Source organism: Ammospiza nelsoni, chromosome 1, assembly GCF_027579445.1.
Source record: "Ammospiza nelsoni isolate bAmmNel1 chromosome 1, bAmmNel1.pri, whole genome shotgun sequence".
NCBI lineage: Eukaryota > Metazoa > Chordata > Aves > Passeriformes > Passerellidae > Ammospiza > Ammospiza nelsoni.
In genome coordinates, this window is record NC_080633.1 from 145220302 (window position 1) to 145247229 (window position 26928).

Consider the following 26928-nt stretch of genomic DNA (forward strand, 5'->3'; position numbering starts at 1 on the left):
ATATTAGTTTATTATTAGTGTGCAAACACAGTGTATCAGTGCATATTAGTGCCCATATCCTTCCTATACACAAGGAGATATATACATATCCACACAAGTGCTGTTTCCAGCCCTGTCATAATATAATTAACTCCAGAATTTTCACAGAATTTCACTAAATATCCCTAGTTGGAAGGGACCAGAAGGATTTTAAGTGACCGGCATATATGGGGATTGAACCTGGACTCATGGTTATTAGCACCATGCTCTAACTAACCACGTCTTAGTACAGCCAGGCAAGCCCTCAAAAAGTAATCAAGTTCTTTAATGAAAGCCCTAGATCATCCCCTGAGAGATTTTAGACTGGCTTCAGTGGCTCATCAGTTTAACAGCTTTGACAGATTTTTGTGAGTATCCAACCCAAATCTGTTTCTCTGCAAATTAAACCTTCTTTTTATCCTTTCAAATTTGGCATGGATAATTATCGAATGCTGCTTTATCTGTAACAATCTTTCTGTACTAAAATACTGTTATTGTGTCCTCTTGCCTTCAGTCTCCCTTTTTTTTCAGATTAGAAAGCTTTGTCCAGTATTGGAATTTATCACTCCCAATCACTCTGGAGCAAAGCTACAATTTTTCACTTTTCTTTTGCTTTAGAGGATTGCAAATACTGAAATCTTATTGAACTAAAGAAGAGAATGTTACTAGCATGTATGTAGGCTATTTATAACCAAATTTCAAACAATATTTTGAGGAGTAGGATATATCTAGGGAAAACCAGATACGAACTTCCAAATCAGGTGCACATGTAGACAACAGAGGGCACAGATGAATAAAGTCCTCTCCTCTCCTCTCCTCTCCTCTCCTCTCCTCTCCTCTCCTCTCCTCTCCTCTCCTCTCCTCTCCTCTCCTCTCCTCTCCTCTCCTCTCCTCTCCTCTCCTCTCCTCTCCTCTCCTCTCCTCTCCTCTCCTCTCCTCTCCTCTCCTCTCCTCTCCTCTCCTCTCCTCTCCTCTCCTCTCCTCTCCTCTCCTCTCCTCTCCTCTCCTCTCCTCTCCTCTCCTCTCCTCTCCCTTTTTCTGTCAAAGTAACTGATGTTGAATTTGTTTTGAGGCAACTTGATATCAGGAGGATATTAAATAATCTCATGGTATACAGGCTGTGTGTTATGTCCCTTCTCAAGGGTGAAGATTTGTTCAGAGAGAAGAAAAACTGAAGAGGAATGAGGGGTGGAATGAGAAGGACAAGCAAACCAATCATGAAAATAATGATTTTTATGGCAGCAAGATTCAATGTCATGTGGATGAAATGTCGCCATAGATGAAACATCTGAATAAATGAAGGAATCCCTTCCTAGCTTTCATGGGAAGTGAAACACTACTAACTTACAACTTTCACAGTGTAGATTATGAAGAATTCTCACTCTGAGCAGTCTCAGTCAGCATTAAGTAAACAATCTTCAGCTCTGATGGGAACACATTGTGGATAAACACCTCCATTTGTCTGGATGGCAGCACCAGCTGAGGTGAACTGTATGTTTGTTTAAGAGGGGAGAACACAGGCTGCCACAAGCTGCACTGGAGCACTGGAGTGTTTCACCACTGCAGCACTGGAGTGTTACACCCCCATCCAAGAAGGCACTCCTTCCTGCATAACATGCTGACAGAATATGAGACAACTGAGAATCTCCTAATATTTAATTTATCCACCTATTCTACAAACCTTTGCTAAATCAAGACCTGCCTTTGTGAGGAAGAGACAAAAAATTATGTGAGTGATGGCTTCTAAAGAGCAGGCTGTGAACTATAATGCAGCAAGATCATCCTTTGTTTTGGGAAATAGCCAAGCTCAGACTTTCTGTTTTCATATTGGGTGGTTCTAATTTTAGCACATCTGCTTTGTCTTGGCTTTGTTCCCCCCTTTCCACCTGGGAATTCTGCTATCCTTCATTCTTCTGATGTGTACACACTGGATGTGATGCTTGTGATGGCAAGAAACAAATCAGTCCCTTAGGAGGTCCTGCATACTCCTGCAAACCCAGGTTTCACAGGAACATCTACACCTCAGGTAGCTTCACTGATAAAGAAATGCAAAGAGCTGCTGATTGTTAGGCTGGGAGCCAGAAGTATTTTAAAATTTTTGTGTCCTTAAGCTTCCTATGATAGAACGCACTTAGATTTTCTTATTCCTTCACTATTAAGATACATAGCTCACTATGACCAAAAAATAAAACCACCTTCTGAACAAATCAGATCAGTATTTCAGGGAGTTGTATGAATAAAATGTCCAATGACTTCTTGCAAAGATACATTCAGAATAATACTAAATATTTTCACTGTTAAAAGAAATATGTTATTTTCTAGCTTACCCATGAAGGATGGCAAATTGGAAGATCATTTTTCTTTTAAAGGAGATTTGAAAAAAGAAAGCAAACAGAAATACTGGATTTTATTGACCTGTTTATGAAATCTATAATAAGTGAACATTAAAAAAAGATCAGTTCCTTCATACATTTATGGCTTAAATAGTAAATGTACTATATTTTCCAAAAGGAAAACCTTACATTCCTAATTTGCATTCACCTAAGGGAGTATTGAGCAATGCCTCTAGAAAGTTTATGTAAAATAAAACATAGTTGGCTTGGCACATGTTCACTAAGCCAAGAAAAATGTGCCTAGGACATTGGATATCTTAACCTTCATGCTACTCATTAAGGTAAGTTAAATGTTCTTGTCTGCACATAAGATCTGGCAATGACCCATAAAACTGAGGTTAATTACTTTGCCTCTGTAGCAGCCCTCCTCCATTAATAGTGAGGTGTGTGATGAGCCTTTGTTGGAATCACAACTGAAGGTTCCTGAACAGCTTGTGTCACTGCTCTGCATAGTGTATGTTGTGCTAAGGAAGAGCTAGAAAAACAGCATTTAAGTGTGCCTGTGTGTATCTATATATACTTTTTGAGGCACTTCAGTTACCATCAATTCTCTGGTACTGAAGCATTCAAATGACAGAAATTTTTTGCTCTGTGGGTGTCAGCTGTCCTTGGCTATGCCCAGCTACTCTTACATCACACCACACTGACAGGATGGTGGGGATGCTGAACCAGGCTTCTTCTCCAAGCTGGGAACTGAGGTTGGCTCTAGTGTGGATCATTTCCATTCTTTCTTTTCCTACAGCTGATTCTAGTGTTCTCTGGACCAAGTCCTTTTTCAGAGGTCTTTCACATCACTTTTCTTCAATCCAACAGTTAAGAAAGATATTTGGTTATTCAAGAATGAGTGTCAGGTCACCTTCCCGTGATATAAAGATCCTTGCCACATAACTCCCCTTCAAGCTACTTAAATACCATTGCTCCTATTTCACAGATTTAGATACTGTGGCACAGAAGAACAACAGTGTGTGGGGGTCATGTACAAAAAAGCAGTAGCTAATCACAGGGAAAAGAAAAATATCATTTTTTTATTGTCTTCTGTACCTTACTATTTACATGATCAAAGAGTCCTCACCTTTTTAGTCAATCTCTCTTGGAAGGCATTTTCAGAGCTGGAGGATAACACATAAGAAAAATTTCCTTCCCTTACAGAGATAGCCCTAATAGAATGTTATGAACTTTAGGATGAAGGACACTCCATCACCCAGATCTTTTGAAAGCTTACTAGTTCAGCAGTGGTCTAAGTGGAGACAATTCAAAGCAGCAGTGGTAAGTGGTTTGAAAAGGAGCAGAGATATATTTGTTCAAGAGGAAAGACATAGAAAAAAAGAAAATAGCAACAAAGGAATGCTAGAAAAGAGCTTGTGAACTATTCTTCTAATAACAATTCATGACATGAATCAACCCCAATGTTTAAGATGGAGCTGTCAGAGTTTAGAGTAAATTAATTTAAAAAGTACCTTTAACCTGAAGAATAACTATGGTAAAGAAAAAAAAAACAAACAGTAAAAATCACAAAATGTAACACACTGATGGTAGAATTCAGGTCTGCATTTGAACACCTGAGTTTTGTGACTCCAAGGTAGTTATGCCCAAACTTTCATTTCATCCAAAGAATCTGGAGAGATACTCAACCTAGTAAATTACTCCTTTGGTGTTACTATGGGTCTCTTTGGGTTCTGTTGCCTGTTTTGACTAGATCTCAGTCCAGGGTAGTAGGAGCCCACAGATGTAAAGAGCATGTAGTCACTTAGTTTAGGAGGTGTCAAATATGGAGCTGACTCCTACCCAATCTACTCCTTCAGGAAAAGTTAGCAGCAGTGAAGCAAATCCTGCAATGATAAGTAAATTAACTTCATGAGTCACCCACATCTACTTAAAATCCCAAGACTGTAATTAAACATTTATACTGCCTCTAAGGCCCATTTATTGTTTTATGCATCTGCAATAGTCATTTCTTGTTGCACAGCTTTGCTGTGGTCTGCATGCACTGATCCCTTGGGTCACTTTCACTGAAATCAGGGGGTACCAGTGCTTACAACTGCACAAACATAGGTAGGCACATTCATGGAGAACTGGGACATGACCCTGATGAATAAATAATGACCTTTGCAGCAGTTTTTGAGAAGAGTCAATTAACCAGTGCACAAGGCCTCAGGCTTGTGAATAAAAACCAGAGATCTCTCCATTTGTGCTGATCAAAGAGACCAAAACTCCAACAAGCACAAAACATTGACAAGCAATTTGAGATCTGGAGGAGAGTGCTAAGAGGAAGGTCAAACTCCCTGAGGTTTCTCTGCAGGTCATGTGAGGGAATCACCCCTGCAGGATCTGCTGTCTGCAAAGGCCCCGTGAACCAGCTCCACTTAGATGGTATAGACTTTTCTTTGTTCCACATAATTTTTATTTGGGATGGCTTTGCCAAAGCAAAAAAACCCCTCTTGACTGATGGGTGAATTCAGGTTTTGCTCTTTTTCCTCTGCATGTACCATCAAAAGGGGAAACCTACAGAGAAGTTGTGGGAGTAAGTCTGGGTTTGGAATCATGCTGCTGATGGCTGTTCCCAAGACACTTGTGTAAAATTGGAGTGGGCGTAGCCCAGAAGTGTTTAACCATAGATGCTCTAGGGAAACTGTGTCACATTTTTCATATTGATTTTTAAGAATCGTTTTTCCAGAACCATCAAGCTTATCTTTAACAACATTTACAATTAATATCAGAGGTGTTTTATTGTCTTAAACACTAAACTTAATAGGATGTGAAAAGGGCCATTCAGAGCAGTAGTTTCAGTCTTTGTGGAGCACATGAGCTTTTATTACATTTAAGGGAAGTCAATAAAAATTGCATTGTTTTGTACTGAAAATCTGACCATGTTCAGAATAGATGTAATTATTGTAGATGTCACTCTAGAAAATGGAAATTAGCACCTCTCATTATGATGAACTGCTCTGAAGAGAAATTCCTTTGTGCTTACTAAGTGTACAATGGACAGTCTATTTGCAGCTGCTCTTTATTGTGTCTCATCAAGACAATGGGAATTAATTAAAAAATACTGAAGGAACTGCAGTACCTAATTCATTCAGACTTGTGGGGTTATGAGGCTGCCTTTTAGTTTTTACTACTTAACTTCTGCAATGTTTGATATGAGCAATATCAACTTTGTTTTCTTTTAATTCCAGTAAGGAATATCCCAAATTATCCCATCCTTGGCTGCATGTTCCATTTAGGCATCTGCTGTTTTCAAAGAGAAACAAGGCCAGTCACACAGAAGGTCTTGGAGTCTCCTTTTGTTTAGTTTTTGTCTATGAAACACATTTAGAATCTCAATCAAACTGATAACTCACTATTTATGAGAGTGAATGAAAGTGAACCCTTTGTGAAAGTGTCTAATGAGACATGTTGCAAAGCTTATGGCAATGAAAGTAGAAAAAAGCTTTTCCCCCACAATTCTTGTAGGAAGATGTTATTAAATTTTTTCCTCTATGCTGTTGTCCAAATCAGCGTAAAACAATATACATAGTACATGCAGAAGAGAGGAACTGCAAGTCCTGCTGGTTCTTTCTTTTGGCAGGGTAGGGAATGGTTTGATGATTCAATACCTGAAGCCACATTACAAAATCCTGGCAGGGTGTGATGACTAACAGTCTACTGCCATGTGTAAAAGGAGATGTTTTTTATTACCCAGTTGGCTGTGTAATGAGATCACAATCTTAGTGCCTGCTTACCCTGCAGTTCCTGAAATGTAGAAGAATGATTCCAGGGCTGCCAGTTTGGGTTTTTATGCCTTCCCAGTACAATTTTTGCTTCGTAAATATTTAGCTCATCCTGTAACATACTGGGAATTGGTAGAACAACACTCCCTGTCTTTTTTTTTTTTATTTTTTGCATGGTACTTGTGATTGCTGGTGCAGGTATATTTAATAAAAAAAATAAATATTCCTCTTCAAAATATTTTAAAAAATACAAAAATACTTAAAACATTTTTTTCAGAAGTAACACAGTTGATCATGAAGCTAACTGCTAACTGCAGACAGTAATTACACTATGGCACAGGTACAATGAACCAAGTTGTCATAAGGCCACATGAGCACCACTGTCTTGCATGGGAGTGGGTGGGAGCACATCATGAAACAATCTCCTGATAATGCTTTGCTTGTTTATCTTTTAGTTTAGCAGCAGGATCTACAGGTCTCAGATTAAGTGCTCTCAAATTAAGTGTCTGTATTGAATACATACAATTGTTAACAATTCCGTGTCCTCTGAACTCTTACATATGATTTTTTATCTCGTGAATGAAGAGTGTGTTAGATTTACATTTCACTGTGAAACCCAGACATGTTAGAAAGATGAGTGGTGAAAAGCAGGAGGTACAAAACAATTTGTATTACTGCCCTACCTTGTAGACATGAACATTTAGCATAGAATCATGCAATGGGTTGGATTGGAAGGTTGTTCAAGATCAGTCAGTTATCACCTGGCCAAGGGCGGGAGAACCTTCCTCTGGACCAAGTTGATCAAAGTTCCATCCAGCTTCCAGTCAAGGGACAGACACATCTTCCCTGGGCAAGCTGTTCCTGGGTCTCACCACCCTCACAGTCAAGAATTTCTTCCTAATAGCAATCTCAACCTGCTCTCTTTCAGTTTTAAGCCATTCCCCCTTATCCTACCATTATATGCCCTTGTCAAAAGTCCTTCTCCATCTCTCTTGTAGCTCTTTTAGGCACTGGGAGGTTCTGTAATTTTCCCCATGGGCTTCTTTTCCCCAGACTGAAAAATTTCAAATTTCTCAGCCTGTCTCATAGAAGAAATGCCCCAGCTCTCTGATCATCTTCATGACTCTCCTCTAGGTTTTTTCCAACAGGTCAATGTCCTACTTTCGCTGGGGACCCCTGAGCTGAACAAGTGATACTCTCCAGCCCCACAGTAACCCATTAGACTCATCTAATATTGGAAAGTCATATTTTATATTCTCAATTTTGTTTCTTCCAAATATCATGATGATTTTTAAAATTTATTCTTTATTAAACAATAGTGGAGAAGATAAATATTCAGAAGAAAAATATTTATATGGAAATAAGACCCATATTATGACAAAAAGCTTTGTACTATCTCCTGGTGTATTGGCTTCCATAAATTTCAGTTAGCTTGCAAGGAAGGCCAGAATCAGAGCTAAAGAGCAGGAGAGAGACAGACACAACACTGATTTCATAATAGCATAATCTTAAGCTTTTCCTTGTTTTACTGGGATAGAAAATGATCACAAAACAGCTCCTACAATTCAAATTTGTTCTAAAATATCAGAATGGCACCATCTGACTTTAATGCTTATTGTGCTATGTTTCTCTGGAACAGCTTTGACTTATCTGCTATTAAATCTTCATTTAATTCTTTTGTACTGGTTCTTTTTTCTATTGATTTAGATGTCTCTTTTTCCATTTTGTTACTTTTTTTTGAGCTGTTTTGAAAATTTCTAGACAAATTCAGTAAAATACACATCTGTGAGGAGTACTCACGGCAGCTAATGACATAGAAAATATCAGAAAGAAGGTTTTTGTGCCTTTTATTGTTCAGTTTTCTATGGCTAAATCACTGCAGACACCAAGATAAATAAGAGCCACAAGGTCATATTTTCTGGTCAAAACAAGGGATGCACCTTGTCAGAAAATTACAAGACGCCAGTACTAAACAGAACAAGCAGGATAAAACTTCCTTTCAGTAGGTGGGAGAAAATCACCTCCTGAAAATCAAACCTCTTTGAATAGGCCTGTAGATGGGCAGTTGAATACTGGTGATATTGTTGCCTTTTGCCCAACCTGAGAATGAAACTAGAGACAATTTTAGTAAGGAGATAATGTAAAGGGGGATCTTTAATGAAGGCCTTCAGGGGGAAGTTTTGGAAAGATGTCCTCAAAAGCCCACTCCTACAGGGATGAGTACACATTTATAGGTCTTAGGAAATGAGCATAATTGATAAAAAGCACCAATTAGGAGGACAAGGGGTGGCGCCATTGCCCCCCAGGTCAAACCTCTTCTCTAGAGCCCCTTCTTCAGCACTAGCTGTGTTTTGTCCATGAGAATGGATTATGACGTATTGTTCTCAGCCTTGGTTCCCAGGAAGAACCAAGACAGCACAGAACCTTCTATCTCCTGGAGCTTGGAGCTCTGGAATTTGTTTTGTCTTTCTGCTCAGGGAAAGGCCATGGAAAAGTACTGGGAAAGCTAGCTACTAATACAATAGGTGACAGAGTTACAAATATATGTGTGAAAAATACAGAGAACATATAAAAGAAAAAAAGGCAAAACCCAAACAACATCAATATGAAAGACCATTGGCCTATTTATAAATGTTTATCCAAATATTCTATCTCACCTTAAATTATCTCAGTAATGGCATCAGTAACTTGACTCTGTTTATCTTGGAATTGGTACTGCTTATGGCTACATGATTTAAAATCATTACTTGGACTACAGAGTTCCTCTATTAATTAAGCATCTTGTAAGGACATTAATTTTAGAGTCCTCCTACAGTCCTTTTAGGGCACTAAGGGAAGTTGCTTAATGCATTAACAGTTCTGATCCTGAATGAGAAACTCAGAGCAGAGGCACTAACTTGATGAATTCGAAGCTTGGAGTTCTTTATTAAGCCAAGAGGAATGTGTGACAGCCCAGCTGGTAGAAGTCTCATCACTGTAGGGGGCTGAAACTATTTCGTTCCCCTTACTCATTCCATTCCATCTCTGTCCGCTGCTCTGATGCATCAGCAAGGGTCACCAGTTGATGGCAGCTCTGGAAAAAGCCTTTTATTTTTAGACACCTCTCTCTTTAGCAAAGAGCTGAGAGCACAGGAGACACAGGCCACCAAAATCCTGTCAGTTTCATTCACTATTGACCAGCACCACATTTGAAAAACCTGGTTTGGAGATCAAAGTACCTCACAGGAGTTTTATCCTCAGTGAATCCAAAATTCATCTACTAGGAAGGAGGATTCCTTCTCGCTAATTTCTTCCAAGGAGAGCTCCCATGCCTGAAATCTGACACTGGGATTTCTCCCCTATATGAATTGCACTTCAGGGTCTGACTCCTATCTCTCTGTCATTGACTACAAACCTCATTATTCTGTTTGAGCCCATGTGGCAACTCTGGATTTGCAGGAATAGAAGAGAAGGAAGCAGATAATTTTTGTCATGATTTTACCTTAGATTTCTACTTGACAGAAAAATGTGAAGTTATGATTTGATGATAAGAAACAAACACTGGCAGTGAATGTGAAGGCACTACATATAAACTCTGACTTTACAATCTTTGGATTTCTACTGCAAATGGGTTCAGTAATGGGAGGTTTTGAGATAAGGTATAGTAAATATACATCCTGGTATGTACAGAATCATACATGTAAATATTTCTTCCTCCAAACAATAAGGAAGAAAAGTCTTTTATTTGATTTAGAAAACAGGTCACCTACTAAATGAGAATATGCAAATGGATTATGAAGAACAATAAAAACATTTCATATTCCTTTCTTTGTTGAATTAACCAGTATGTTATCTTGATGTTCCATTAGCTTGATCATCTGATGGAACAACATGAAGAAAAAATTTCAGCAGCAACCATGGTTCTTTAGAGAAAAGTACTAAGATTAAAGTCTGGACAAATGTAAAGTTTTATTTAAAATCTCACAATTAACAAATTGGTTTTTATCAAGAGAAAAAAAAAAAGCCTTCATTTAATATTTAACCAGAGGTTTACATTTTTTAAATTTTAAATTGTGACTTTATTGTTTGGCCTTTAAAAAAAAAGGCTCAGTTATTGTGATCATAATTTTAAAATATGAAGCACATTAAGCTATTTTTATAAAGACCATGTGCTCTCTAAAATTAAGATTATTTCTTTATTTTTAAACTAAATCTGAACTTTATCCTCATACCAATTCACAGAGATTTTATTATTCTTACCACCACCATATATACACAAATACACACACAAATATCTACGTATATGTACATACATATGTGTATATATATATATATATATATGCATACACACAAGACTTCATGGTGCTTAACCCTCTTAAAGTGTCCTTTTCAATCCCAGTCCAATCTGCTGTTATTTTAGAGGCTGCAAAGTACTGACAGTTGATTAAATTCTAGCTTTGTCAGAGCTTGATAAAACCTACATAACATGTAAGCTGCTTAAAAAAATTAAAAAAATAAGAGCCAAAAAACAAACTAGACTTCATCAATCTGCAGAGAGCTTCTTAAAGACATGGGAAGCAGAGATTGTTGCAGGGGAAAGTGTGAAAAAAAATCCTCTGGAAGTAGAGGTAAGAGGAAACAAATGGTCAAACAGAACAGGTTTTTTAATGGAAAAAGAGATTAAGGCAGGATTACAGTATTTCCAAAGATCTCAGGCAGAAGAGACTAAATATGCCAACAGCAGATTGTTTTGAAGACTAAGGGCTGTCTTCTCATTTTCTAGCCCTGATGCCCATACCAGAAAGACACAATGTGTGATCATACCTAGAAAACAAAACTATCCTCTTCTCACCTGGACAAATGGTCCTTTCAGGTGGTGAGCTCTAATCCTTTATTCCAATCAAATGAAACATCATCCAAACTGTTTTGACTTTCCAAATGAGTTTTAATTGGATTTTTGGAATCCCCTATGAGAAAGAGATTGCCTGGAATGCTGGTGTTCAGTGGCAGGACTTGCGGGAGGAATTGCCTGTAGGGCCCTTTCTTAGGGGACCCTTCTCATTACACCATTTAATGTAGAAAAGTTTTTCTACTTTCTCCCCACTGATCTGACTCAACCCATAATTAAAACTTGCAGATGCCCATCTTTGTCCCAGCTTGATGGGAAGCATCCCTGGAAGCCCAGTGGATCAGGTTGGGTACCAACCTGGGCCCTCTGGCCTGAATATTCCTTGCCAGACTGGGAGCAGGCAGTGCTTGCTCCCCACCTGCCCTCCTGCCTCCATGGAGCCTTCACTCCATTTCCTCTGCCTGTGTCTTAGATGCCCAAGAACATTTCCATAAGAATTAAGAAAGATGTCAAGGGCCCTTATTTTCACATAAGAGGACCTTCTCCCTGTGGAATTGGAAATTGTTTCTGCAGAGAAATGGGCCTGCTTGCTGAGGACTGTCTTGGAGAGGGATTTAAACAATACAGCTAAAAAGACTAATGTGTTGTGGCTTTAGTAACTTCTAGAACTAGGTACCTGCATTAAAACTACACAAATGTAGTGCTAAAATTAGAATAATTTTTTCCATTTGACTTGTCAAGACTTAGAGCCTGGAGGATTTGTTTCTGATTAGAGTTTACTCCCTGCCAATAGTTTAACACAGCCAGAGCTGAGCAGCCTTGTTGGTGAGCTCTGTGCAAGAAGTAAAGAGTTTTCTCTTCATGAATGATGCATAACCTGCTACACTGAGGACAAGAATCAACACCTCTCCAGAGGATGAATGCAAAAGTCAAAAAGATATGGACTGTTTGTATGTATGGACAGGGTTTCCCCCTCTGATCTCAAACAACTTCTATGTAAAATGATATTAGGTACTCTAAATCTACTAGAAATAATGCAAACAAAATGTTTCAGAGAGGACATAATATTGAGTTTTTTAGTTCAGATCCCAGGTTACTCAGGTTAGTAAAATACAGTTTAACAACTTTGCTTAGCTTGAAAGCAGCCCCCCATCCCATCCCTGTTTTCCTATTGCTTTGTCCAGGCTTCATTAGTGTCTTTGGTCTAGAGCACTCTTGGATAAGAAGTTAAGTGTGGCATGACCAGAGAAGTTTCTAATTATGACTAAATGCCTTTTCTGTGAATTGCTGTCCTGCAATGTTGTGTTCTTATAACAAGAGAAGGGGTAAGGGCTGGACTGATTTTTATGGTCTTGTAGCTATAATAACTTTGGGCAATTAACTTTTGTGATTTTTCCCTGTATAGTCCTTGTAAGGCTTCATTTACAGCTTCAGTTAGTCAAATATTCCTGCACAATTTTTATTGCACAACAATAGTCCTGACTTCACTACACAATAATTGTTTTCAGATATGTATAACTTGATATATGTATGTGGGGTGCACAAAAAGGCAGTATGAAAAAGTTATCTGAGAGACCCTTTATAATTAAATTGCAGTATTTCAGGGTCTAAAATGTTATGCAAATTTCAAGTAAAGACTGGAGAAAGAGCAGGTTAGGACACCTGATATATATTGCAAGCAATTCTACATAAAGCCATCATTTCAATATGTGTCTGGATTTAATATGTCATTCATTTAAAACTTGGGGATTTTGAATCCTGAGAAATAGAAAAGAAAAAGAAATTTAGTGCAGGTTTCTGCTCTTCATCAAGGAAATTTCACAGCATTTTAACAATGAGGGAAATTACATATTCATTGGTTTTGAAGGATTTTCAGTTGCTAATTAAGAAAGTGAGTTAGACTATCTATTTTCATTGCCCAGATATGATGAAAGCAGAATCACCTGCTGTGTACTTGCAACAAAATCAAGATTAAAACAAAGACAGTATCTTTGAAGTGTTCACTAACAAAGTATAGCACTGGTTGTCAACATTTTTGATATCAAATGAAAGTATTAAATCAAAATTTCAAACAGGTGGTAGCAAGTTATGATATTGTTGGAATAAAATGGATGTGAAAACTGAGAGCCTCATTTTTTTTATATTAATAATTGCAATGTTTTAAAAATGAGATCAGAGGACATTTTTGGTGGCCATATTTGGCTGCTTAATATAAATACATCCCTTAAGAACATGCTGCTAACCACAGTTCATTGGATGTGAAAAAATTTTTTTCAATTTTTTTGTCAATAACTGCTAAATAGAGGCTGTTTTTACAACACATTTGTCTGTGCTGCCTCCTGCAGCTTGCTTTCCTGATACTTTCATCTTTTGATGATAAAGTCTTTCTGGTATTCATAAACTTCTTTAACTATGTCAAGCTCTGAAATGTTTTAGATTTTCACAAAAAAATTAATTTTTTAATGAAAATTAGGAAATAATTAGACACAGATGTTCCCTCAGTTTTACAGGGTGCTGGGATTTCCAAATGGTGTCACACAGATAATACCATACAGGTAAGTGCATAAACATCATTAGCAATGACTGCTGGAGTAATTCTCCTTTGTAGCCACACTGCTGTTCATTTTCATGAAAGAGTAATTAGAGTTAAGAAATTCATTGCAATTGAAAATGCTAATATATACTTCTAACTACCCCAGGTGTTCAAAAACAAAAGGGTAACAATAGAAAATCAGATCCTTGATGATCTGAAAATACAACTGAAAGTCCTGACTTTCTGAAACACTTCAGAAAATTTTGTCTACAAGTCTTGTGGAGAGTAAATGGAGATGGGGGAGGAAGAATGAAAAAATATATAGGAGCTTTATTGTATGTAGACTGTTGGAAATAGACACTGGAAACTGAATCACTTCAGAACTGGAGTCAGGTTGCCCTGGATCAGCCAAGATCCATAAAGTCTTTTGCATCATCCAGGTCTGCACTGCATTCTCCTCCTTCCTGTACAGTCACTGAATAAACTGCAATTGGTGTAAAAGCTGAACTGGCACCTGGAGATATTTTCAGTGGAAAATGAGCCTATGGAGCTAATTCAGGTTTACAGAGACCATAGGCCCAGACACTTCTGAACAACAATGGCTTTGACTGCCAAAGTGGAAAATTCACAGCAAAACCAAAATAGCTTAAGGAATTCTTGAACCCTGGAAACCCACAAAGGGAGATGCTGCTGGAAGATAATGGCATCTGGAAAACACATGACATCCAAATTTCACGTTACAGTAACATGAAGAACAACAAAAATATTTATTCATCCCTAGTGGGATTTTAGTGATTTCACCTCCTATTTTCATCACTCCTTATGCAATGGCTGCAAGTGAATAAATGAAGCTGCTTTCACTGAAAAAAAAAAAAAATCAGCTCATATACATGAAATGTATCTGGAATTACAGAAAAATCTCTTGTTTTTCACCAGCAGCAGAATCTGACACAGTAGAAAGTTTATATGTGCATTCCAGAGAATCTACATATCCTCATTAGAGGATCCTTAAAAACCTCTGACAATGAGAGATCCTTCCTTGTCACTATTATTGTTTCCTTGTACACCTCCACATTTCTAATGGCACCTCTTGCTTTTCTCTAAAACACAGATTATAAAATGTTTGTCTCACAATTGGGTGACTTTCCATGACTGGTTCTTTTAGGCATTGCACAATACTGCATTATGAGAGCAGTAGCATTTATCATTATTAGAATGACAGAAGATTAGAGATTATGAATCCAAGGGATATTAAGAAAGTGGAAGGGTCATTTTGGGATAGCAGAAACCTAATTTCTTGGTTTTAACAATACACAATAATAAATAGAAGTATATCTGAATAATTTCTATAACTTCCATGATTACATAAAATTGGAGCCTCCTTCTGTAATTGTTTATGGACAACCATGGCACTCCTTGTTGTAGTTTTAAACTTATGTTGTTTTGTTTTACTTTAATTTTACTGGCCTTCTGATTCAAATGAAGTAAAGGAAAAACCAGACCTTACAGGATCTTTCTGGCGAACTGTCCCACCTCACATGACATTCCCTACATACAACATGTCAACAAATTTTAATTTTCTATTCCTTTCAGTTGAAGAAGCAGAAGATGTGTGAGGATGAAAGAAGCCTCAAGAGGTTTGAATTGTCATCCACTACTATAGAAAGTAGCAGTACCACCACTGAAAGCAACAAAAACATTGTCTTTGCTGCAAGTACCCTTTAGTTTAAACAGTTTATGGCAAGTGAAAGGAAAATAAAATTAAGTGGAACAAATTTGGAATTCCTTGAATTATTGTCTGGAAGAATTACACAAATAATTATTCCTCTATTTCCCTGCAAATTATTGTTCATCAACAATATTTCTAGAAATTTTTAGAAGCCACATCACAACTATCATCCTGCACAATCTTTTTCCACCTTTTTTCCCCCCTTCAAAGGAAATTAAAGTAATGGAAATAATTTAGTAAACTTTAATCCTCACTTTTTAAAATTTGATGTGCATTAACAGGAAATATTTTTTACATTAATCTGAACTACAGATACCATTTATTAGGCAATATTTTTCCTCAAGATAGAAAAGTGCATGCAGTCACTGAATTATTGCCTGCATGCTCATTAAGTGAGCATGAACAAACTGCTAAAAAAGTGGTCACCTAAAATGTGACCTTGTCAGTCTTCTTAAAACAGATAGGTTTAAAAATTGCTTAAATGAGATGCTACCCCAGAAACAAATGGAAAAAATAGAATGCTGAGGGAAACAGTCTCTCGATTGCTCAAGATGTTCCAGCATTGGAGTATTTGTTTAATGTTGCTGTTCCAAATGTAAATTAAAAGCTGAAATGTTTATTAAATATTGTCATATATAGTGGCATCCATAATAACAAAATTACAAACGTGCAAGAAAATTAATCAGAAATATTTAAAAATGTTTTGGTTTTATATAATAAAATTATATTTCAAAAATTTGAGCTAGTTTGTCATAAATTAGATTTCAGAAGAGATCTTTCATTTGGTGTCCTTTTGTCTGTATTTTTCTCCTGTGGGCATTTTCCTTGGCCCAAGGACATTTCCCCTTATGCATTTCCAGTCATATGATGCCTGTGACACACTGCTTTGTTTGGTTATAGGTGAATCTCACCTGCAGTGAGGTAACACTCCAGGAAGTTCTGCCCTCAGGGAACAACACAGCCCTGAAACCTTGCAAAGCACAGGGCCAAGACAAAATTCACTGTTCAACCTGACTTAATAAAAATAAATATTTCTGATCCAACCACTACTTCCTCCTTTAAAAAAAAAAAATCTGCCCACCCAAACGGAAACTATCTGTTTTCATTTTCCGAATAGATAATAGAAGTTCAGCAAAATTGGATTTCTCAAAATATTTTTCTTTTTACTACCTTTATTTTACATGAGAGGACAAAATAATTCTAATGGGAAAATCTCAGACTAATATGGAACAAGGAACCATTTTGTTAGTGATATAAAGTTTTTTACAATGAACTCTAGAAAACTATGGTCAAAGTAATGCTTACAAAATTATGGTTTATGAAAAATAAGGCAAGAAGGAAAAGGAAAAAAACCCCAAATACCCCAAAATCCCAAATACCCCAAAATGAATGAAAATATGATCCTGCAGTTAAAAAAAAGAACAGAGCATCCTAGATAATATCCCTCAAAGTCTTTTCAGTCAGCAATGGCTGCCGAGATGTTCTGGCAGAGACACCTGGCATTACTCAACACAGTCATGTGTACTGAGTCATTAAAGTCCAGAACAGGACATCTTCCTAGAACTCTGTATAGGAGCATGACTTTCAGGGGGCAAATGAAATAAATTTGAGAAGCTATGTACATATTTACACAGCAGGGCAAAATGAAAGGCTAAATTCATCTTAGAATGATACAGCAATGTAACATATGTGATGCAGGTGCTGCTCCCTTTGTGCAAAATAATAAGCAGCAAACTTCTTTCAATTCAATACTTATTTTGGATCACAAAAGATGAGTACCTTAGATCAACTATACCTGTTCAGATCAAAAGTGCACCTAACCCAGTTTGCTATTGCATACAGGGCCAAAGGTTGATTTTTCAAGAGTTTAAGAACAGAGAAACAGAACAGTGATATTTGGCTGCAGCTGCAAAAATCCATCTATGAGCCTGAAGGGATGCTTTAGTATTTTCTCTAGATTCTCTTTGATGAACTTGCTTAGTTTTGAAAGACTCACAGAAGCAGTCAGATTGGAAAGGACCACAGTGTGTCATCTGGTCCAGCCTTCCTGCTCAGGAAGAGCCATCCCAGAGCACATGGCACAGGATTGCATCCAGATGGTTCTGGAGCATCTTTCCCTTGAGTAATGCAATTTTTAATATCTACAACACTCTGAAATGTGAAATCCCCCAAGTTAACCTCTCTTGTGTAAAGAAGCATTTTTAACCACCTGCCAGGTGCTGCTTCATTTGATGGCCTCTTCTGTGGGAAAGAATGATGAGCAGCCACTCTATTCATCCTGTTTCCTAGGGGAAATCGTTTAGATGCCACATCAACTCGATACACACCAGCACAGCAAGAGCATAAAACCTCACTTAGCCTGCTCAAATCAGGTGGCTACAAACTCCTGGTCTTGTCCAACTATCAACACAGGTTAGTAGAAAAGCAGGAATGTTGCTCCTGGTGACCATACCTGTCGCTGGTTTTCTGTCTCCAGTCTCAGCCTGGCTTCCACGCACCTGCGGGTCTCCAGGAAGGCTTGGCGCTGTGCCCTGTCTGATAGGTAGCTAATGAAGATTCCTGCAGTGTTCATACACATAAATAACACTGCCTGAGCTGCAATCTGCAATGAACAACAAACAGGATTTGATTAGACAGGAGAAGCAAAAATATCTGTTCAAAAAAATGAAAGAGAGATGAAGACAGCTTTGTAGGCTGCAAAAATAGCAGTTAGGAAAGTTTGCATAAAAGAATGTCTTGGATCTTAAGTAGGGACATCAACTTTGTATATTGTCTCTGCCTTGAGGATGAGATATGCAGTATTTGGGGGGCATTAAACTCTGGTTGAACCACAAATTATGTTTCCAAAAATTGACTCACAGAGCTCTAGCCAGGAATGATTACAAATGTAATTAACAATTTGTTTTTGCACTGCCTCTTCTGCAAGAGAAACTTTGTGATTTGTTCCATGGCTTTAGTTTGGAAAGCAAGCCATAATAAGGAAAACAAAGAATATCAATTAGCTATGAATTAATATCAGTGACAATAGGCATTGTATCATTAATATCAGTGGCAATGGTTATTGTATTGTTATCAACCAATTAGAATACATTCATTTTCAGCTGATGTCAAAGCACAAATTTACACAATCTGAATTCTGAACCAGTCAACAGGGGAAGCTGAAAGGACAAGCAAATTCTTGCACAGTCAATCCCTTTGTACACAGAGTTTTTCTTTGCTGAAGTCTACGCAAGAGCTGAACTGGTTTTCCTTGTAGAAGCTGTGCCACAGCTTCTTCCTTTTCCATATGAACTCAAGGGAGCCAGATGGGAGTGGATCCTTGGGCAGTGTAAATTTCAGTGGATTACTTATCTGTCATTGACCTTTCTTTGTTCTCTGCATGTTTGTAAGGCAGGGCACATCAACACCATTGAAGTGAGGATTGGCTGGGAAAGTGAGTAAGAAACATTTGACTGCACTAGAGAGAAGAAAAGTTTCTGCAGCCTCAGTACCTTCATCCACTATCTCCTCCTTGTAATTAGTTGAGGTTTCAAAGGCTTTGATAGCTATGGGTGATACATACAGGATCATAACAACACCAGAACAACTGCAGCAAGGCACATCAAGTGTTCATCATTCAGGATCCTCTCTCTGGTGGTGGAAAATGTGATGCTTTGTCAAAACAGTCTTGAACACTCCAGCAATCTGTGATTGCAGAACATTTTGGGATAGACATTGTATTTTCTTACTATCCTCTAATAATCAGTTTTCCTAAAATCCAAGTGTTGTTTGTCCTATTAGAGGTCTCCCTGATCTCATTGTGATGCTTTGACTCAGATCTGCAGGTCTCACTTCCCACAGTCATGTGGGTTTGAAAGTGAGATCTGATATCAGGCCAAAAGCATCTGGCAGAAACTTCAGCTTTATATATTCCCATATTTCTGAATGTGGAGTATTGTTCTAGTATAGTACAGGGAATTAATTTGCAATTCATGTGCCATGATTAAATAATAATGCATATCCTGGCTCCAGATGAAGTTTTGTTTAACCTTTTCCAGTAGTAGTAGTTGTCTAGACAAGGCTTGTGGGAAGTAGGGCATGATTAGCATGATCCTTGCATCTCCCTGTCTTCCAGGATCCTCTAAGCTGGAGGTGGCATACTCAGTGCACCTGCACAACTTTTCCTGATGCCTTTATCAAGTTAATAGTACATTTGGCTCCTATGTCACTCAATAATAAAGATTTTTAACAATTTAATTAGGTCCTTTGTGATAAAACTCTTTCCTTTTGTTTCCTTCAATTGACAATTTTATAATTTATTTGAGTGCTACATCATGTGTATAAACAGTGAGTAACCATTTCCAATTAATTAGCTCATCACCGTTCCTGATTTTACTGACTTAAAACATAACCCCTTACTTGTACTTTTTAAAAAGGAGGAATTTGAGGCTCTTTAGTCACTCTGCATGTATCACTATTCTCTCTTTGCACTTTCTGCCTTTTTCCTGTTATCTACCATATCCTGTTTTACTGGAGACGTTGCCCTGGACCAGCCAGCTTCCCCCAGACCCTCTCTGCCTTGGCTCCAAAATAAATCAGGGAAGGCAGTAATTTATGTATGAAATAACTCCTTCTGGTGCAAGCTACTAAGAGGTGTATGATGATCTGACATGAAATTGAGACTCTCTATCAGAACTAGTTGAGAATTGAATTGTTCAGCAGGACAACTGGAATCAGCTGAGGGAGGTTGGAGGAGTCAACTTTTCAAACCTTTTTGACTGACTTAGAACTTTGACCTGGGCTGTATTTTCACACATACTAGGAAGGTTAGAGTAGAGGGTGAAAAAAAAGAAAATCTCTCCAGAACATTTGAAAAGTGAATTTCAACAGTGAAAGCAGTGACAAGGTGGCCTCCTTTGCTAGCAAATTCATTTGCAATTTCCTGAGCCCAGTTCAGTCACCCATCTCTGCTAACGCTCAGGACTTGTACCACTCCCTTCAGCAGATCTCCTTAGGGTAAATGCACTAGAATTTGTCTTTCAATTAGATTTCATGGGTACATAATTTCATTTGGACAAAGGGAATAATGGAAAACATGTTACAGGTAAAACAACAGCTTATGGAGGGGCAGCATTTGCTTTCCTGACACATGATAGTCTGATTGAAATCACTCCAATGAGTAAAGCACTGTGACTTGCAAGGCATACTAATCTGGGGCTCTTGTTAATAAAAGAACAAAAAGACATAAGACTTGAGTCTTTAATTGCTGTTCCTTTTTTCTAGAGCTTACTGAGGCCAATTTGAGAAGTCTTGGAGGATTTTCTACAACTTATCAAGGCTACAAGCCAGGACACACTCTGTTTTTTAAGATGTACAGAGTTTAATATCTTTTTGACTAACCTAAAAATAATCAGTGCTCTCACAGTAGGGAAGCTGAGGCATAATGTGAAAAAACAAAATACTTTCACAACATTTATAGGTTTATTTGTACCTTTCACAGCACTTAAATAATGAAGAGTAGCAGCACAGCAAGAGATCATAAAAAGCCATGAGTGATGTATTTTGATTTTAAATGGGGCTCTGAGGAGGGGTGCTTCTTGAATATTTAAAAAATGCAATGAAGGTACCCTTCGACACTGCTTGGGAATATGTCTGTAACAGACACAGTGTAACACCGCTGTCCCTGCTGAACCTGCAGTTACACATAATCACATAATAGGATAAACAGAGCTAAAGGAAGTTACTTGATCACTGAGGCAGTAGAATCACAGAATCACAGAGTCATCAAGGTTGGAAGAGATCTTCAGGGTAAGCCATTCCAAGCATCAACCCAGCAGCACCATAATCACCTTTAAATAATATCCAAGGTTCCACATCTAGATGCTTCTTGATTCATTCCAGACTCCACTGCCTCCCAGGTCAACTTATTCCAATGCCTGACTACTCTCTCAGAGAGAATTTTGTTTCTAATATCTAATCCTGGCACGATCTAATTTAAGACTATTTCCCCTGGTCCTTTCACTTGAGACATGGCAGAAGAGACTGACACCCACCTCACTAAAACCTCCTCTCATGTAGTTGTAGAAATCAATGAGGTCGCCCTGATTGTCTTCTTCTCCAGATGAAAGAAATCACTTGTCAAATAAATGGTCACTTATGAAGTGTCCTCCATAAAGGCACCTCAGAACCCTTTGCAAAATCATTATGAAAACTAGCAAAAACCAAAAGATATGAGAGGATGCAAGTCAGACAAATAGTTTAAATTTGAAAGAACACATTGATTGAAATAACATCATTTTTATCTGCCACTCATATAAAAAAGTCTTTGCCAAGACAGCTGAAACCAAGGAAACATTTTGAGTTGATTTGGGAAATACCAGGTTTCAAAGAAACAACTAAAAGGCACCGGGCATGGCTCATCAGGAGGAAGTGATAATCAAAGCAGGTACAATATAGTAATGCAAGAGAAAAGGAGAGGGAAAAATTGAAAAGATGGTAAAGTAACCCCTGTGTCTGTTGTGAAGTGGTAGGTAATCAGCTACAGGCAGTTTTCAAGGCAGAGTTGAATCTAGGTCAGGAAGCAGGATGGTCAGAAGGGTACAGGTGAGATACTGGGATAAGCACAACAATTCTTAGGCATTTCTGCTATTAAGAGCACCTAGTTGAGTTGGCCTTCCTTAGGAGTTTACACAGAATCCTGTGAGTTTATGAATAACTGGAAGCAAGCTAAAGGTTTGGCAAAAGTCAGAAGTTTCAAGACTTCAAAAATCATAACTGAGCTGTGTTTTAGGTTTACCATGATTTCCCTTTTTGAAACATGCAGTTAATTTAAAGCCATAAGGCCAGCCATTAACTGATGTTTATGGAGTGTATAGTGATTGAGTTCAGCACTTCCAAAGAATACATAACCTGAGGAAAAATGAATATTTATGAACATTCAACAAACCAAATGGATTGGAAATATGTTGATTGATAGACAGCCCTAAAAGATTGCAACTGACGTAACTTCATCATGAAGTTGAGACAACAACAGCATATATCCATGTGGAAAGCACAGTGGAGGCAGAGGAGAGAAAGCTGAAATTACTCTGAAATCCAGAAGGACAGTGGGCTTGTGTGTTACTACCTCAAGTGCAGAAACGCACTCTAGAATGTTTAGCAGAAATAAACCTATTATTAACTTCTTCAGCAGGCAATTTTTTTCTGCCGCATAGAAGCAGAGCAGGGTTGGGGCTGATGTCACCCAAACACGTGTGAGAAGTAAACAAGTGGCTTTCAATGTAATCTCCAGCTAGGCATTCTCAGGGCTTTAGAAACAGATTAGAGCATTTCTTGTCTGTTTTGGAAAAACAGGGAAAGTAAACTCGTGCTTCTTAGAGAGTGTTTTCAGCATGTGCCACATAAAGAACTGGTTGCTATGGTAATTATTATTGGATAATTAAGTTTGGAGAAGCATTTTGATTTTTCATTAGTTGTTTAACTAAAAATAGAAGTTCACCACGATGTTGTTTTTTGTAATTAAAATGTCTCAGAAAATTCTCTTTCCTTTCTCAATCACTGTCTTTCTTGGGTTATTTGAGGGAAAATAAATGCTTTCATAAGAACTTATCACCAGGAATGGACTGAGAGTTGCACAAGAAGACTAAAATGCTCTACTTTCTCTAAAATAGGAACATCTGGCATCACAGACTCTACGGCTCTCTCACTGCTGGGCTGCAGCAAGCCTCTCCCACTGAGAGTATGATTTTATGAATCAAAGCTCTTGGCAGAGAAACTAGTAAGTACCTGTTTCTCTGTACTGCCTTATGCCCACCTTGATCCCTCAGTACAGCTTCCCCTTCACCATGCCAGATCAATTATTTGTGGGACCATACTGTGAACTATATCAGGGAACTTAGCCAACTTAAAAAACAAACATTTGGTGTTGGCCATATCTAGAGCAATCGTCTGATTAAGTTCACAGCACAGCCTCCACAGGAAGAGGAAGCATGTGAACATTCATAGCTGGCACTGCTGCCAACTCATTAAATGGAAATCATTGCTGCCTTATTGTTAAATCACCTTGTAAAGAGTGTTTTTATTACTAAAGTTCATTCATTCTGACTTCTCCTGGGTCTAACTGCTAAATTCCCCTGGCTGTGATAAAAGGCAGTTTTGTTTGTTTTAGTCTGTGGGTGCTTCTTCAGTAACTTTTATCTGGCACACAAAGGTGCCCAAACTGCTGCCTTGACTTTCTGGAAAACTCAGCTGTCCCTGATCCTCTCTACTTTCCAATACATAAGTACAACAGATGTTTAACTCCTACTCACAGCTGGAGTGAGTGCTACTCCTTAATCTAATCTACATACATGTACTTTACTGAAAGACAGAAATATACCACACCCCTGGGAAGACAGGGATGGAGAATAGCATAATGATTATTTCTGGTAAAGTTAGACAAGCACAGACTATGATGGCTAAGAACAGCTTTACCCCACCCACCCTAGATTTGCTACATGTGAAAGAAGCCATTTGTACCAGTGTCACCATCTGATTTCGTGTTTAGAACTGAATTTTGTGGATCAGCTGTGCACAGTTCCTATGGGAACATTGGCTGATTCTTCAAAAACTCTGATCTTATTTATGCCTCTAGGAGAGCTGAGACCTTTTTAGATGCCTGATCTTGCTACTACTAGAGCCATCATCAGAGGACTTCACTGTGTGCTTAGGAACAGTCCGGCCTTTAAGGTGCATAAAATGTGCAGCCTGCAAGCAGGTTGGCCCTATCAAATCATAGGGTGTACCACAAGAAATTATTATATAACCTTCAATGAAAACAACTGGTTTTAGACAAAGTTTTCTCCACTCTGTTGCAGAATATTCTAACATGAATTTTTGTTCTGTTAGTGATTTAGAAAACAAAAACCATTTCCCCTCTGAACAATGGCAAATTTGCATACAATCAATTGTTCCAGTTCAAGATAGTATTTGAAAAGCCATATCTTTAATATTCAGGATTCCGATTTGTTACTAGAAAAAATAGCTGTATCCTTTGTTGTTCCTCCTCCCACTGAATTCATTATTGATTGTCTGATTAAGTCGCTTATAAATAGCTAAAGCCACACAAATTTACTAAGTCAGCTACCAATTATGGCAAAACTTTTGCAACATGTGTGGTACAAGAGATCTTCCAAGAAAATAATATCACTCATAAAATATCATAATTATATCATATATAATTTCAGACACATAAGTACTGACATAACTGAAGGATGTAGAGGCAGTCAAGCATATACATAACCCTGCTAGTGCCATTGAGCAGCCCCAAAGTTTCAACATAACTCCTCCTAGTCTCCTTGAGTTTATCTAAAATTTAGAGTTCAGGAATAATTTTAATAATAAAATAAATCTATTCTGGGACTTTGGATCTTTTTTTGGTACTTTTTTATAGCTGTCAAAGTGACTAGACATGACTGAGACAATGTCAGTGGCAGGGTCATAGCCCATGCATACAGGGGAATGAACAAAGATAGGAAAATGACTTTCACTTTTTATAAACTCTTTTCCATGGCTATAAGGTATTTAGCTGAACTCTCTGACACTTACTTATGAACTGATCCTGAACTGTGCAATGAAATCTGGTGATCACATCTCCAGTTCACTGAGCAGCACAGCCCCCTTTTGTCATCATTTTTATACAGAATGCTGTCACCTCCAGATATCTAAAATGTTCCCATTTAGAAAAAACAATCTTGTCTTTTTGATGCAAATAACTTTCTCCATTCAGTGTTTTCTGTGTGTTTCTTAAGTACCTTTTTCCTCTGCTTTAAGACCGCTGTATTGCAGGGCAATTACAAGGAGAAATCTAAAGACAAATCTTCGAGACATAAATATTTCATTGCCAAAAAACATCACTTTTCTTGGTGTGTTTATAAGTTAACATAAAGGGTTCAGACAGAAATCTCTTCTCCTCTCCAAATATATGTGACCTTGAAACCAGAGTACATGTACTACATAAATATTTTCAATTACCTGTGCTGTCTAACCAGGAGATCCTGCAACAACACACAAAAAATCCCAGAAAAAAATAAGGCACAGCAAAACATCCTGTGCAGTAGAGAACACTGAAGCAGCCTGTGACAGTCACGGAAAATTAGGAAACAAAGAGATAGTATTTCCCAATTCATTGCTCAGAGGGGAGTGCAAAGCAGCTGTTTCTCTTCCTGCACTTCCATATTTCAGACTCATGAAGCTCTGTCTGACTGAAATTTTCCCTATACTTTTCTATTGCCAGTGACAATAAATTGGGAGTAGCTGTTGATCCCTTGAAGACAGAGAGACATTTCAGATCAACCTGGACATATTAAACACTTGGACATATTAAACATACAGCAATCATCAGCTGTATGAAGTTTAACAAAAACAAGTACTGGATTCTGCACTTGGGACAGGGCTGTGGAAAGGGACCTGGGGGTCCTGGTTGATGGCAAGTTGAACATGAGTCAGAGGTGCCCTGGCAGCCAAGAGTGTCCTGAGGGGCATCAGGCACAGCATTGCCAGCTGGCAAAGGAGGGGATTGTCCCTCTCTGCTCTGCATTGGGGTAGCTTCGCCTCAAGTCCTGTGTTTTGGGCACCAGAGATATCAGAAAGATATAAAGCTATTAGAAAATGTTCAAATGTTCATGAAGATGGTGAAGGGCCTAGAAAGGAAGACAAATGAGGAGCAGCTCAAGTTACTTGAGGAGACTGAGGGGAGATGTCATCACAGTCTGTAGTTTCCTCATGAGGGGGGGCAGAGTGTCAGGCTCTGATCTCATCACTCTCCTGACCAGTGACAACATTCAAGGGAATGGTTTGAAGTTGTGTCAGGGGACGCTCAGGTTGGATATTAAGAAAAGGTTCTTCACCCAGAGGGTTTTTGGGTCCTGGAACAAGCTCTCCAGAGAAGTGGTCACAGCCTCAAGCCTGACAGAGCTGAATGAGAACTTGGACAATGTTCTCAGTCACATGGTGTGATTGCTGGAGTTGTCCTATGCAGGGCAAGGAGCTGAACTTCAATAGTCCTTGAGGATCCCATCCAACTCAGGATATTCTATGATTCTATGCAGAAGCTGCCCATCCTTACAAACTGCATATTTACCGTTCAAAACAAATATCCAAGTAATTATGTTCAAAAAGGAGCCACATTCCATTTAAAGCTGCTTGAGAAATAAATTACTCCGACTGAAAGTAAGAACATCTAAACAAAGATTTACAACAAATTAATCTGAAATTGGGAAGTATACCCATGACTTCCTGGATATTGAGAGTTAAAAATAATGCCTCCGGGGTTTTTTGAAGCAACACTTACGAAATATTAAATTTTCTCCTTGCATTTCATGCAAGGATATCTGAGTGGTAAATAACTGTCTCTGAGTAGAATTGTACTGTACGTTTGAGAACTAAGCATTAAACATCATCTCACTGACTAAAAATTCCAGCTGACACTTGTTCTGGAAAAGTCTGAGAGCATCACTGAGTTTAGGATGAGCCTGGACAACCTAGAAGTAGTATGCCTAATGTGAAAGTCACTTCTGGAAGTTTTCTTCAAATTATTACAATAGTTTTACCTAAGTCGATGTTAGATAGCCAAAGCAGAAAAATCTTAGTAGATCTCTTATCAGATGGTGCAACCAATTAGGAGTATTGAAGGAAAAAACCAAACACATCAAAGCTGTTTTACAGCAGTGGAAAGAGTTTCACTACATTTTAAGGAGATG

The 26928-nt window shown here is 38.1% G+C and overlaps 1 protein-coding gene across 1 annotated transcript in view; it reads right to left on the reverse strand.

The window, feature by feature from the left end:
* Positions 1 to 26928, reverse strand: part of ADCY8 (adenylate cyclase 8) — a 115676-nt gene that overhangs the window by 68276 nt on the left and 20472 nt on the right. Inside the window, 1 exon segment of the mRNA XM_059471660.1 lies at positions 17664 to 17813. Coding sequence (XP_059327643.1) covers positions 17664 to 17813 — 150 coding nt within the window.